At 45.4% G+C, this 16,002-nt stretch overlaps 1 protein-coding gene across 1 annotated transcript in view; it reads right to left on the bottom strand.

Annotated features, from left to right (window-relative positions):
* DHRS12 (dehydrogenase/reductase (SDR family) member 12) overlaps positions 1-11,205 on the bottom strand; it is a 45,262-nt gene extending 34,057 nt beyond the window's left edge. The window contains exon 1 of the mRNA XM_004680342.2: positions 11,066-11,205. Coding sequence (XP_004680399.1) covers positions 11,066-11,205 — 140 coding nt within the window. The remainder of the gene's footprint in view (positions 1-11,065) is intronic.
* Positions 11,206-16,002: the final 4,797 nt, after the last annotated feature.

The raw sequence follows: 16,002 nt of genomic DNA, 5'->3' as shown, positions 1-16,002 counted from the left end.
GCCGGGCCCCGCCCCGCCCTCGGGAGCGCCCCGGTTACATCATCCCAGTTATGTAAGAGCCGCGGGCCCCCAGGCTTTCTCCGTGGGGAATGCGGCCGGGTCTCCCAGCCCGAACCTCCGGAGCCCTCGGAAGGGGAACGTCTCCCGCCTGCGTGGGAGAGCGAGCCGCGTCCAGGCTGGGGCTGGGTGAGGGAGGACCCGGCCGGCTGTGGTCGAGATCGGCTTAGTCAACGCGGGCTGAAACTGGGTGTCAGCGTGGTTTTGAGAACTACATGCCTGCTAGGTCTGGCTGGGACGCAAAGATGGCATCGCGACGCCTATTCCTAGAATTTGGTTACTTAGAAAATCACATGACAGAGATGAGGACGGTGAAGCGATTTATCCGTCTTACGGACTTTTCGCTAGTGACTATAGTCTAACTCCTTGTCTGAGTTTCTACATAGTTTGTGCTCAGTAACTCAGAGGAGGCACAGATTTCTAGCAGGTGCAGTGAGTCAGGCTAGTAACACAGCCCCAGTGCCACATCTGGCAAGAGGCAGGGCTGGGTCTCCTACCCCAGAGGGGAGTCAGTCTCTAGACTTACCCCACTAGTTTTGCATCTTCATACAGTGCCAGGGAGGGCCTCTATGCCTTGTCCAAATCTTCATTCGCCTTTCCCTAGCGCCACCCCCAAGTCCAAATAGATAAACAGTGTAAATTATTTTTTTAAAGCCTGATTGCTGTGCCAACTCATTTGCCCCTCTGGCTCTGCCCTATGGGAAATCAGGCACCCCCACTTGCATCTCACCTTCATCCCTCCATCTGGGTTAAGGAGGGACCCCTTGCTAAATTCTATAGTGGTTTGCCCAACTCATCCAGAGACCCAGCCACTCTTACATAAGGTGTGTAGAGACCAGCTGATTTGATGGCCTCATTATCTAGGATATGAGATCACCACTCCTCTCCCAAGTGGGTATGTTTTTACTTCAGAATAGCTTTAAATTTCCCCAGAACAGCTTGCTCTTCTGAACAGGACTGCAAGGTTCCTCTACATTGCTCTTATTCCTGACAGAGTGATGAAAGGAAGTTTAAACAAGTAGCATTCTGCAAAATCATCCAGCCTGGTGTGACATTCAATGCCTGTCCAGCTAGCAGGGAGAATATTTTAGAACCCCAGAGTTACACAACAGTGCTTTGAATACTCTGCTTTGTGTCAGTGATGGTAGAGATGTCAGTCTGCACTGAATTCCTCTCACTGCCTCAGGAAATATGCTTTTGGCTCACAGAGGGATGAGAAATTGTTCTGAACTACCGGAAAGGCAGCCGCACATTGAAGTAAGGGGATGGAGAGGACTTAGCTCTCTCCACCTATCATATGAACAGGGGTGTGGTGCATAGCTACTCAGGTTTAGTTTTCTTATTTGTAGAATGGGATTGAATATACTCACCTCGTGGCGTTGTTGTCATGATTAGATACATTTATAAAGCACTTAACAGAAATACTTGATTTCATATGAGATGATCAAAAATTGTTCACTTCCCTTGTCAATATTCTTCTCATCTCTTTTCCTACACGATAGCCATGTGTTTTCCACTCAATAAATGCTCCAGGAATGCATGAAGTTTATGATTAGCCTCAGGCCAATAAAGTCCACAGAGGACCTGGTGTGTTCCTTATATATGCTTCACAGGGATTTTTTTTATTATAATAATTTATCTTTACATCTTTTTGTACCTTTTCCCATCTCAGCTGCATCCCATGGATGTCCAATCACCAATTCACCTGTGTGCCATCACCATAGTCCCGTGCACTCCCCCCACCCTTTTTAATCCCATTCCCCACTCCACCCCTATAAAATGTCTCTCGTACATAGTTGTTCATTATTCCACCTCCCCCCCCACACACACACCGGTCCTTTATGCTCCTGCTATGAGTGAAACCATCTAGTATTTTTCTTTTTCTTTCCGGCTTATTTCACTAAGCATGATCCCTTCCAGCTTCATCCATGTCACTGCAAAAGGTATGAGCTTATCTTTTTTGATTGCTGAGTAATATTCCATTGTGTATATGTACCACATCTTTTTAATCCAGTCATCTACTCTTGGGCATTTGGGTTGATTCCATGTCTTTCCTATTGCAGCAATAAATATAGGGGTGCAGGTGTCTTTTTGAATCAGTGTTTCTGTGTCTTTTGGGTAGATACCTAGGAGTGGGTCATATGGAAGCTCCAGTTTTAGCAGTTTGAGGGAACTCCAAACCGTTTTCCGGAGTGGTTTAACTAGTTTGTACTCCCACCAACAGTGCAGGAAAGCTTTTTTTTCTTCATAGGAGATTTTAAGAAAAGAAAACCCTGTCTAATTGGGGGTTTCCACTTTCCTCCGGAAAACAAATAACACACACATGAAAGAAACAAAGGGTGGGGTTAATGGGAAAAAGCTTCAATTTAAGTAGAAGTTGGCTCAGCTGGATTTCAGTCCTATTTCTGCTGCTGATCTCCAGTGTGACCTGGGGTAATATCAACAAAATTTATTAAGGGTTTAATATGTTACAAGCCTTGCAGATTATCTCACTTCTCCTTACAATGACCTGTAAGGTTGCTCTTACTTTTGTCCGCATTTTAAAGATGAGATGAGACTAACATGGGTTAAGTACCTTGGCTGAAGTCACTGCAAACAGTGGAGCCAGGATCTGAGGCCAGGCAGTGTGAGTCCAGAGCCCACACTCTTTTGGCATGCCGTGTAAGGGCAGTCACTGGACCTCTCTTTCCCTCGGCTTTATTGACGTATAATTGACAAATAAAATTGTAAGATATTTGGAAATCTATTTACATCATAGTGATTTAACATACACATACAATCACCCCTCCATGTGGGAAGGATGGGCTCCAGGACCCTCAGATACCAAAATCCACAGATGCTCAAGCCCCTTATATTAAATGGGGTGGTATTTGCATATAACTTGTGCACATGCTTGTGTATACTTTTACATGGTCTCTAGATTACTTATAAAAGCTAATACAATGAAAATGATGTGTAAATGGTTGTTATAGTGTGTTGTTTTGGGAATGACAAGAAAAAAAAGCTGTACATGTACAGATGCAACCACCATAGGCCTAGTTAGGTGCCCAAATACATACAGTGTGTGTTTTGGATCTGAGATTGACTGAATCAGGGAATATGGATTTCAAGGGTCGACTTGGCATTGTGAAAACATGCCTACCATCTAGTAAATCACACACCCATTGATGTGTAACATCCGCATGTTTATTTATTTATTTTGGTTAGTTTGCTTTACTCTTTTAGCAATTTTCAGTTACACAGTACAATGTTATCAACTACACTCACCAAGATTTACATTAGACCCTGTTACCTTATCTTTAATTGAGAACTTTGCATGCTTTTATCTCTTCCCAATTTCTCCCCTTTCCTGTTCAGTTTTTGCACCCAAACAGGAAGAGGATGAAGGTCCTTCCAGCTCTAACTTCCTATGATTAGTTTAAGGAAATTACATAAAGATGATAAATAAGTTAGATCCAAGGTGTTTTTAAAACTGACATCAAGTAAGTATACTTGCTTAATTCACTTAGGTTTTCCATTTCTAAAATATTTCTTATGTGTCCCTGGATCCAATTTGCCACTGGAAAACACACACACGCGCGCACACACACACACACACACACAAAGAAATCATCTTTCAAAGCTTCCTTGCAATTGATTTAAACCCTGCAGCTAATTTGACCAAGTTGGAAGGAGAAGCAGAAGGTGTGGACTAAGAAATTCATGGCTTCTTGCAACAGAGACACATGATAGGAAGTCAGCACAGAGTACACATGCACGCGTGCGCACACACACACACACACACACACACACCAGTGTTCTCATCATCTTCCACTGAAGCTCTGTACCAGTTTCTCCAGCCCAGTTGTCATGGCAACACCAGCTGCCAATGAGATCATGGAAGACAAGGTTATAATGGCAGTGGTGCCTTAATATTTTACCTGGCCAAGCCACTTAGATAATAAGATGAATAACCATAAATCATAAATCCATTGAAAGTCCAGGCATCGCTCACTGTACACATTTATTGTGCTCTTGAGGGTGGGGAATTGAAATGAAAGTGAAGGGGAAGGAAGAGAAAACAAGGATGAGGCGGGGGTGGGGAAGCTCTTGGATGCTGATCCTTATTATTCCTCAGTGTAGAGCACACAAGAGTCCTGACCCTGTCTATGCACAGATGAAGGAACTGGCATCTTCTGTAGGGACAAAGGGGTGGAGGCACCCAGCTTGATTCACAAAAGGCTGATAAAGAAACTCAAAGCAACTGTGATCTGGGGTTCACACTAATGGAGAAGAGAAGCAGCCCAGAGAAGACATGGCAGACAACAACCACCCCCCCAACAGTCACCCAGCAGGAAGGTGGGCCCCATTTAGAAGCACCTTTCTGGTTACCTCCCCACATCCTAGATGCCCACCAGCATTTAGGTTAGCTCACCTCAGATCTGTCTGTCACCCATCTGAACCAAATCCCTAAAGAACAAATTCATTTGCTTTAAGGGTTTCCTTCTTTTCACAGGAAACTAATCACCGTGGGGGGGAGGGGAAGGGCCTCTGGTAACAGCTTGGACAGCGGGGAGCAGGAGTGGGAGAGGCTCAGCTCACACTGAAAACCTTTGGTGCTTCTGAATTTTTGTACGACATTACTTATTCAAATACAAATCACACCATGGTCCACTTTCTTTCCCTCTTCTATCTGCCCCTCCCCGCACCCCTCCAAACACCCCAACACATACTTTCAAATCACTTTTCACTAGCCTGTCTTCCCATCAAGAACTAACACACTGGCAGTGATCTGGACAAGAGTGGGGCAGTCACAACACTGGGTGGGTCAGTCTTCTTGCAACTGAGTCGACAAGAGAAATGACAGCCCACAAATGGGGCTTGTGTTGGTCTCAAACTTGCATACAGACTGTTCAGGGCTCTCTCAGGCAAGTAGGTTCTATTCTTAGTACAAAAGTGGTAGGAGAATGTCAGGCCGTAGGTTGTTGGGGATGGTGATTATGGGGCATCTGCACCAACTCCCTGCTGCCTGGTTCCTACTGTTGATTCTCAAGAGGCAGAGAGAGGGAGATGCATACAGAATAGCAAGAACTGGGTTGAGATTCTGAAGAACTATACTTAGAAGTGGAGTGACTTCTCTGAGCCTCAGTTTCCCCACTACCTAGCAGCGTAGTGGTCCAGCCCTCACAGCATAATAGTATGAATGAAAGGCCCTTTTGTCTTAGTTAGACAATATTTATATGCTCCACTTGCTGTGTGCCAAATACATTTTGAAGTTCATTTAAACAAGGAGACAGAGGCACAGAGAACTTCAGTCCACGGTCTCACAAATCCTAAAAGTAACAGAGCCAGGATTCCAACCTGACAGCGGGGCCCACACTCCATACATTTGATCCCTTTTCTGTAATGATGGCTGCTTTCATGGTGTCTTCTTGGTTTCTTCTTTTAGAGTGTCTGTGGGGTTAGAAATATCTGCGTACTTACACCTTCCCCCTTTTTGGTTGATTGGTTCCTGTGTTGACTGAGTCTGTGTCTTATTTTGTTTCCAAAAGCTGAAAGTAGGTCAAAAAGAGCTAGTCTGAGCTAAGAAGGAGGCTGGTTTTAGCATTTGTGGCGTTTTGCATACACAGGAAGATCGCAGGACTCCATACCTACCGGCTTTTCCACATGGTGATCCCATCATTCTGGGGAGGCTTACAAGGAAAAGGAATACATTCTTTTATTTTTTATCATGGTAAAAAGCACATCTATAAAATTTACCATCTTAACCATTGGAGTGCACAGCTTGGTGACAGCAAGTACAGTCACACTGTTGTACGGCCATGGTGACCCTCCGGCTCCAGAACCTTTTCATCTTAAGGATGGAAATTTTGTACCCATTAAACAATCACCCCCTTTCTCTCCTGGCCCCAACCTGTGACACCCACCTTTCTACTTTTCGTCTGCATAAATTTGATTGCTCTCTCTACCTCGTAGGAGTGGAGTCACACAGGATTCGACTTTTGGTCATTGGCTTATTTCACTCGCCTGCAGGTCTGCGAGGTCCCCCCCTTCACCCCCGTGTTGTAGCAGGTGTCAAAAACTCCTTCCTTCCTGTGGCTTCATGCCTCAGCCTGCATATGCCACATCCTGTTTATTCTTCTTCCCTCCATGGAGACTTAGTCGCTTCCACCTCTGGCTGCCATGAACACAAGTGTATAATTATCTTTCACTTCCTTGGGGTATATACCCAGAAGTGGAATGGCTGGTTCATGGGACAGCTCTGCTTTTTTTTTTTTTTTTTTTTATTATTTATGCATACAGAACTGGGGTACAGGCCAGTGGCGCAGGGACAGTGAGAAGATTCACCAGAGACAGAGTGGGGAGCAGAACAGGCAGATCTATGAAGTACACTGCTGAGGGGAGCAGCGGGCGGGTCAGGAGAGCTCTGCTGTGCCATGTGGGTCACCTCCAGGGCAGGGATCGAACTCATGCTGAAGTGGCTTTAGCTTCTCAGTGCTGTGTTTTAACCCGCTGCGCCACCAGGGAGAGCCCTGCTTTTTTTTGTTTTTGTTTTTAAGGAAACTCCATACTGTTTCCCATAGCAGCACTGCCATTTTATAGGCCCTCTGAAAGAGTGCAGGCTTCCAATTTCTCCACATCTCAACAACATTTGTTATATTTTGTTGTGCTATTGTTTTATAGCACCTTTCCTAAGAGGGGTGAGATTGTACATTATTCTTTGTTACATATCTTAAAATACATTTTGTAATTTCTGTAACATCCTGCCACTGTCTTGTAGTCATTGCCTGCTGTACCTTAATTACACACACACACTCTCACACATGAAATATTGAGGAGAACATTGACTACTTGGCATGTGGTTCTGTGGCTGTGCATGACAGAGAACATAATCAGACCTAGTTAAACACTGTTCTCAGGAGCTATAATCCATTGTTTGGACCATTGAGTTTCCCTCAGGTGAGTAACAGGGCCTTAAAGCCTTTGCCATTAATTTCATGTGTTGTTTTGGATCATCAAGCTCATTTCATTAGGCATATCAAGTGGGAAATAACTAACTTCTCAAACCAAGCTCTCAGTGTTCACTTGGCAAAATAAAATTTCACATAAGTGTTCACTTTCATTTTTATAGGAAGAAATAGGCCGGGCCCATCACAGAGAATTTGCCTATTTGGATGAGTTGTGTGAGCACTGGTCATGTGTGGAGATCTCTTTGTATTGCTAATGGAAGGAATTTCATGACATATGAAGTGAAAAGAAAGCAGATTGTTGAATAACATGAACAATCTGATATAATTTATGTAAAGTATATATTTATGTGTATCTATATATATGTGTGTGTATATGTAGACAAGCTTTGAAAGGATACTGTAAGGGAACAATGGTTACCTTTTAAATGGGGCTAGGAGTTGAGGTATGCATTGAAATCTTTTGTGCTTTATTTTATACCCTGTGGCATTGAGTTTTTAGTCATAAACATGTATTACTTTTATACTCAAAATAAAGTTTCAAAATTGTCATTTTAGGAAAATGAAAGGGCTTATAAAAGGGACTATAAGTATTGATTTTTCTACTACTTCCAGCTGTGAAGAGATAACCTTAGGTCAGGTTCCCTGGAGGCAGAGGCCCAAGTACAGCTTCATGTAATTTATGGAGGGCCTGGTCTCCGGAGAAGCATGAATGCAGTGAAAGGAAAGGAACTAGAAAAAGGGGAAGCTAGGAAAGGGAGAAGCTGGGGAAAGGATGCAGCTTCTGAAGAAGTCTGGGCAGCTTCCTGGGCACAAATGACAATGAAGTTTGACCTCCCCTGAAACTAGGGAAGTGGGCTTTTCTCTCTCTCCTCCCTCCTCCCCACAATCTCAGGTCTTAGCTCTGAGTGACAGTGCATGAAGTGGCAACTTGCATGCACCTTGTGGCAAGTGGGCTCCAGCCACCCAAGGGAGGGCCTCATGGGAAAGCTGCAGGTGTGAGCCATTAGCTGCCGCACCTGCTGCAGCTGGTTGTTGGCCCCGGGGCCAACAAAGGGATCCCACAGTAGTCTAGGCTGCAACCCCTTCCCCCAGTGAACTGGAGACTGAACTGGAACTAGCTTCCCGATGAGCAAACTTATGAACTGTAAATTGATTTGTGAAATGCCCTTTCTTGCTTACTTTTTTTTTTAAAGATTTAATTGTTTATGCAACAGAACTGGGGTGCAGGTCAGAAGTGTAGGGGCAGTAAGAGGATTCACAAGAGACAGAGTGGAGAGCAGAACAGGCCGATTGCCGAAGTACACTGCTGAGGGGAGCAGCAGGCGAGGCAGGAGAGGTCTGCTGCGCCATGAGGGTCACCTTCCTGGCCAGGTATCGAACTCTTGCTGAAGCTGCTGTGGCTAGTGGCTAGCTTCTGGGTGCTGTGCTTTAACGTGTTGTGCCACCACGGAGGGCCACTTTTTTTTTTTTTTTTCAGTAGAGACTATAGGACATTTTAGAGGCTGAAGTATTCAAATGTAAAAATAAGATAAAAAAAAACTGGTTTGGAAGAATCCAATCAGTCTGCAAGATTTTTGCAATTGTGGGAAAATGATCAGGATACAGAAGAACTGAGCAGCAGAGCAGGGCACTGCTCAGGAAGGAGACAGTGACTGTCTAACCTGGGACTGACTCTTGTGTAGAGTGCTTTTTGTTCTGAAATGTCACAGACAATGTATATCTTAGCATAGATGATAGTGCCCCTTCCACTTTGATAGTTGACAAAGTTCAAAGTCAAATTTGAAACCAGGGCTCCGTAGTCCAGTGAATATGTCCAAATAAAGGTAGAGTTGATCTTGGAGGCTATATTGTAAGATCTACAATGTATTTCTTTAAAAAAAAAGATATATTTATTTATACATACAGAACTGGGGTACAGGCCAGAAGTGCAGGGGCAGTGAGAGGATTCACCAGAGACAGAGTGGGGAGCAGAACTGGCAGATTGATGAGTTACACTGCTGAGGGGAGCAGTGGGCGGGTCAGGAGAGGTCTGCTGTGCCATGTGGGTCACCTTCCAGGCCAGGAATCAAACTTGTACTGCAGTGGCTGTGATTGCTTTATAGTGCTGTGCTTTAACCCACTGTGCTACCAGGGAAGGCCTGATCTAAGGTGTATTTCATGGGCTGACTCCCATCTTTGAGCTTCAAAGAGACCCACAGGCCTACTGATTATAGCCACATCATGAGCCCTCTCAGCCCTGCATGCTCACTCTGCCCTTGCTTGCTATTCCTCAGGACCCTGAATTGTGTCCTCCCTGGGCAGTCAGCATCAGCGACTAGTAAATTGAGATAAGTCAGTCTTACCTGTTCTGTGTCAGCTCACGAGTGTTTGACCGTATCATACGATGTAGGGCAGGGGACCCCACACTCACCAATGGGATGAGGTGGTCAGAATGGAGTGACATTTTGAGTCGCGAGCCTTCCTGTGAACCTGGTTAGAACCAGCCGTGTGTGCAGACCCCGAAGCCACACCTGGATGGCGCAGGGGTGCAAAGCTCAAGTTGCCTTTTCTTTGCCTGTGAAGTGCTTGCTTCCATGCAAAGCAGTGAGAGAGCTTATACTTTCAAAGCTAACTGATCCAACAAAGGCGGTGTTCTTGAGAAAACAATAGGAGCTATATTTGAAAATCACCCATCTCCTCGTTCACTTGTGCTAGCAATAGCAAAATCTGCTGCCTCCCAAGTTATCCAAGTCAATTCGGCTACTATGAGACCAGGCTGACCTGAAAAGCAAGCTATTGAAATTTGATCTCTCTAAAAGACAGATTTGATTTTCCCCAACTCCATACTCATAAAAAGAAATTACCAGTAGAATCAATAAGAAGGATTTTCTTCTTATTTTCAAAAATCTCGCTATAAACTCATCACCCCCCTGACGATTATGAGCTTTATGAAGCAAGATTTGCCTGGCAAAGACCTCGCTTCCCTCCCCTCTCGCTGTTGGCTTCTGTGTACAAATCTGCACCCTTGGTAGTCCCAGGAGGAGAAAAAAAAAGAGAAGCTTCCCAAGGCCTAGAGGATTATCTCGCCCAGGGCATTCAGGGAAGACTCTGAGAAACAAATCATACCGAGTTTATTTCATCAACAATGAAAAATGCCCACAAAGATGCAGCACAAGATTTGGTTACTAAAAAGTGAAAGTTATTGACTACTTTTACCTTTGTTCATGCTAACATAGAGGTAATAACATGAAATACTGGAAATAACATATTGTTACCCTCCTGGGCAACAAGATGGAACGTTCCTGGGTCAGTCTGTGCCTCTTCTGTGGCTTGAGGGCACAAATATGGTTTGCTGAATCATAATTTCTGGGGGTGGATTCTGTATTTTATTTACTTTTTCAAACAACAGTTTCACATATTTACTAAAGAGCCATCCTACTAGTGCAGAAGCATACAAACAAAAATAATTTCCTAGACAAACATGTCCAAATAGTGCAGTAGGGCAGGATGTTCATGACCTTGATAGAGCAAAATATAAGTGCTGTCTCATAGAAGACTTTCCTTACATGTCCAGCGAGGTTCTACTCCAGTGTTGACCTGCTGAGTTGTACCTGATTTTTTTTTTCTAAAGATTTATTTATTTATTCATACAGAACTGGGGTACAGACCAGAGATGCGGAGGGTGAGAGAATTCAGCAGGGACAGAGTGGGGAGCAGAACAGGCAGATTGATGAAGTACACTGCTGAGGGGAGCAGCAGGTGGGTCAGGAGAGGTCTGCCACGCCATGTGGATCTCCTCCGGGGCAGGCGGGGATCGAACTCATGCGGAAGTGAACTTAAGCTTCTTAGTGCTGTGCTTTACCCCGCTGTGCCACCAGGGAGGGCCGAGTTGTCCCTGACTTTATTACCAGTTTTCACTAGGTCCCAATAGGGAATGAGACAACTCTCTGCTTCTGTTCCTTAACCAGGAATCACTTGATCTTGAGATGTCATGGTGAGAAACATGATAATTAGAGAAGCCAACACAAGCCAGTGTCAGAGGAGAGGAAAGAATGAAGGCATTCTGCCTTGAAACAAACCCTTGGTAGTTCTGACGGTTCACTGAGATTTGAGAGTCATGGGTGTGACTGGACCCCAGTGAAGTGGTCCCACCTTTACTGCCTTCCACCACCATCTCTACAGATTCAGTCACAGAAAAGGAAGAAGATGGCTTCAGCATGACGCCCAATGTGGCAAAAAATAAATGATTTCAATGTATGGTTTATCTTTGCTGCAGTCTTCTTTCAGATGGAAGCAACTGATTATCCCTCCCAGATATATGGGATTGACTTTTCATAGTACCCAGAAAGTTCTCGACAACATTCCCATGAGGTGGGATGGCTACATGTTTTAGTTGATCTCCAGAGGCTGCGTTGAGTCTACAGGTTGATGCAGCCCACTTAAATTCAGTGCAGTCTGCACTCCAATGACTACAATGGGAGCGTCCTATGCTCATTTTCTCTCAAGAGCTTAAAGGAGGGAAATGATGCTAACAGGGAATCACCTCAAGGATGGGCTGCCCGTCACGTCTCAGCTGCCCAGATGTCATCTCTGGATTAAATCAGATCTTCAGAGAACCCGGTTATGTACCATTTGTCTGGGCCCAAACCTCCTTTTCTGAAGTGCCTTGTCATACATTTTCACCTCCATGGAGGGAAGCTCTAACAATTCTCTTTCAAAGCATTTCTACCCACTGTACTGAGCTAGTAATGTACACAAACATAGAGTTGCAGACCTAACCCAAATTTCTGTCCTAAGGGCATATATTTAGGCTTTATTGAAACTGTCACATCACAGCTGATTTTCTTCCTTTTCTTATTGCTTTAATAGCAAAGAGACTGAAGGTCAAAAATTTAGTCCAGAGTTATCAATTATCGAGAGCCTGTAACTGAGGAGTTCCACTGCAATGGGGTTGGGGACTTGCAAGAGAATGAGCACGCACATTTCCACTTCTAGTTGTGTTAGCATAGGGGGAAAAATCTAGTTGTGTTGGTGTAGGGGGAAAAAATGCTAAGAACCTCTGCATTCCAATCATCACAACTTTTTTTCCAGATTTATTTTGAAATTATATATTTTCCTTTTATTTTTTTATGTCAAATATAATAGTTAAATACCCTCCAAATTTGCCATGAAGTAAGACATACATATAAATAGAGAAAGGAAGCAAGAAATAAAAGGAACATAAAACCTTCCACTGAGCCACTTCTGGGAAAGGAAATAATTGGCTACTTTTATAGGCATTTCGATAAGCCATCCTCTGTACACCAAGGCAAAGATTTCTGCAACGCTTCACCTCTACTCACTCACCACAAACTGGAAATCTCCAATAATTGTGACCTGGCTACTGACAGACCCAAAGCACAATCAATGTCACTCATTGGCTAATAGCCATTTATATGTCTACGATTTTTCACATACCCTTTCCGTCTCTACAAGGCTCAGAAACACTGGGAAGGGGAGTGTGGGTCTCTGGGCTCAGGTATTTGCTTCTAGAAGAGGAGCAAAGGTCAATGATATATTCGGTCTGGGCGGAGAAGCAAATAATGTTGCAATTCCCTTTACAGAGTTATCCCTCTGTGGCCAGACAACTTGATGTAAGTCGCTCAGGAGGCCACCAGCAGAGCACCTTGGAGTCATTATGACACCAGACGAGTGCTTAAATATATTGATATTTGCTCTGTCTCCATGGTCCCAGAGGCACTCTCTGTGGAGTTTTATGGGCTCCTCCCCTCCCCGCTGCCATGACTGTTGAATCCAGCATTCTCTCTTGCTAAGTCTGAACGCAGCCTCAAAGTCACTCTCATCACATTGCGCAGCCAGGGCCTGAGCCAGCAGGACAGCGCAAACTTATGCACCAAGCCGGGCTATAAGATGTGCTTGAACCACCAGGGCAGTCCCTTGTGCCACCAGGGGACCTGACACTTTTAGAGGGGTGCTCGGCCATTCTCTGCTAATGCAGAATTTGACTTTTTCCTGACTGTTCATATAGGCCTGGCTTACTTTTATGCTGGAGTATGGACATTTTTCTCAAGTCTCCTGCTCAGGAATCAATATCAGAGATGTTAAGGGACAGTGCTGGTTGAAATATGGCCTGGACTGAGCTTAGAACGGGTTTTGTTGGCATTCAGCGGTGTCCATGCATCTCCAAACATTAGCTCAGTGACTGGGTGTGACTGATGAGTCATGAGCTGGAGAAAGCAGTAGTGGGGAGGTTGCTGTGGAACCCCAGGCCTGCCCCAGTGTCTGAGCCCACAGCCTCTCCAGATGTGGGATGATGTGGGGCACAATATAAAAAGCATCGCAGTGAAGGGAGGATCAGCAAACTGTACACCTTCTTTTTTTTCCTTCTAGTTAATGCACACCCTCTTCCTGATCTTCCCTGCTTCAAATGAAAATGAAACCAGAAAGTGCCCAGAGGGGCCAGGGCCAAATAAGGGTTTTCCCCCCTCTTTCCTAGCAGAGGATATATCCAGCACCTTCTTATCTGGGTGTTAAAAAAGGTGGGGAGACAATTGGAAAAACATGGAAACAGCCCAAATGCCCAAAAGTGGATGACTGGATTTAAAAGATGTGGTACATAACCACAATGGAATATTACTCATCAACCAAAAAGGATAAGCACATGCCTTTTGCAGCAACATGGATGAAGCTGGAAGGGATCATGCTTAGTGAAATAAGCCAGAAAAAAAGGGAAAAATACCAGATGGTTTCGCTCATAGCAGGAATATAATGGAGCAGGCGAGAAAATAATAATAATGAACAACTATATACCAGAGACATTTTACGGAGGTAGAGTGGGAAATGGGATCAAAAACAGTGGGGGGAGGGAAGTGCACTGGATTATGGTGATGGCACATGGGTGATTTGGTAATGGGAAGCCCACGGGCATTACAACTGAGATGAAAAAATGCACAAAATGATGTTAAAAAAAAAACTCTTATATTATTTAAAAAAAAAAAAAAGTGAGGGGAATGACCCGACTCCAGTTAACAGGTGCCTGGGGAGGGCTTGGAAACTCAATGGGAACTCTTCAGGGGACCCACAAGTCCTTGCCCTTAAAGTCGTTGAGAGGAGTGAGCCTGCTGGTTTGCTGTCACTTCTGATAAAGGGAAGTGCTCCACACTGGTGGCAAACTCAGGGCCTGGTTTGATTACAAAGCACAAAAGAAGGCAGCTCAGCATGCAGAAATGTACAGAGGCTGCGCGTGCTTACACAGGTGCCAGCTCCCCCGACACAGTCCCTAGAAATACACGACAAGTCTTCATCTAGAGCTCTAAAGCACAGGGCTCCCCATGTCAGCAAGAGCTGACATGGTGTCACAGCTCCTAGGAATTTCATCTCACAACAGCAGCACGGGAGGGAATGTTTCCGGCCTCTGGTCATCCTGGATAGCCTGACAAATGGAAGCCTGGCCTGGCATGAATAGGATGGCTACAGTAGCACTTATACTCACAGAGCAAAATCACCTCATGCAAGCTGGCCCAACACACAAGGCTGGTTCATGCCATCAGCCAATCCCAGAGATGCACACAGATACCCAGGGACAGAAGCCAACTTGAGGCCATGGGAAGACACCCCAGCCCCACACAGGGCATTCCTGAAAGGAACCCTACTCTCTGAGATGCTGGCCAGTGGGACAGACCAGAGCCTCCAGGAAGAATCTACTTTCTTGACTTTGGCAAATTTTACATCCGTCCTGGAGGTGACTCACCTACTAAATCAAACCGATCCAATATGGGGTTTCCCTTGTTTCCCAAAGGCAGATGGAGTGAGGAAAAGTCTCCTTTCTCCTCTTCCTACAAAAGCCACCAGAACAAGAAAAGCCGAGCTATGTCTTCTTTGAGCATCTCTGCTCCGTTGGTCCGACTTCAAGGTGCCCGAGGCTGAGCAACAACACAGCATCAGCCAAGTTACTCCACAAGTCTTTTGCTCTCACACTGGAGAAGTCCCTGGAGCTGCACCCGGCTTTGAGAGGCTCTACCATGCTTTGCGTCCCTTTCCTCATCCCCTCCAAAATGAGTCCCTTTGAAAAGTCTTACGAGAACAAAATTTTGCTCTGAAAAGAACAAAATTGCATTTCCCAGGCCTAGGCACACAGCGTCTTTAGCCCCATTGGTGCCTCCTTAAATGCCTGCAGGGAAGGTTTTGTCCCTTTTTGTCGCCCTTTCTCCTGCAACCATGGTGTGTGTGCACGAGTGTGTATTGTGTGTGCACATGCGTGTGCTTGGGGTGTGGTTCTCAGTCCTCATCGACAGCAAGTCCCCACCTGGACCACGCATAGACGCACGCGCTGCCCAGGAGGAGCGAGGCCAGCACGGCGTGGCCAAGCGCGAGGACCCCTACTGCAAAGAGGTACAGAGTTTTGTCACAGTAATCCTGAGGCTGCTGGAAAGGGGGAATGAAGTCAGGCAGGTAAACAGAAAAGACCCAGTAATTCCCCAGAAGGAACCAGAGGAAGAGGAAGAGGCTGAGGAGAAGGTGGATGTAATACTTGTGTGCGTTCTGTCTCCAGGGATATTCATCGTCGTCGTCGTCATCGATCACCACAGCCTTGGACAGAAGCTGCCTCATCCTGGTGGAGTCGTAGAGCAGGAGTGAGACCTGGGGGGTGGTCAGAGGTGAAGGGTGGAGGCACTGAAGCAGGGGAGGGGGCAAATATCGGACAGATGGAAGGAGGGAAGTGGGAGATTGATTATGGAAGGGGAAATGCTGGAGTTGGAGATGCTGCCAAGGAATGAAATTTAATTTTGAAGAACCACAAGTGGCAAGGGCGAAACACCAAGGCTTCATCAGCATTATTCCCTGTGGCATTTCCTCATTTCCTTTTCGACGTGAGTTGCTTTGACAAGGGGAGAGTTGACTGAAATCCATTTCTGTGCCCAGAGTTTTGCTCTTGCCCCGTTTTTTTCCCTTGGTCTCTAGGTCATTCTGTACCCTCCCTGGCTCCAGGGGCCTGCCCTCCCCACTCATGACTATT

This window comes from Condylura cristata, unplaced genomic scaffold (genome assembly GCF_000260355.1).
Source record: "Condylura cristata isolate star-nosed mole 26May11 unplaced genomic scaffold, ConCri1.0 scaffold00010, whole genome shotgun sequence".
Lineage (NCBI taxonomy): Eukaryota > Metazoa > Chordata > Mammalia > Eulipotyphla > Talpidae > Condylura > Condylura cristata.
The sequence above is the reverse complement of the archived record's forward strand: the minus strand, read 5'-3'. Positions and strand labels throughout refer to the sequence as shown.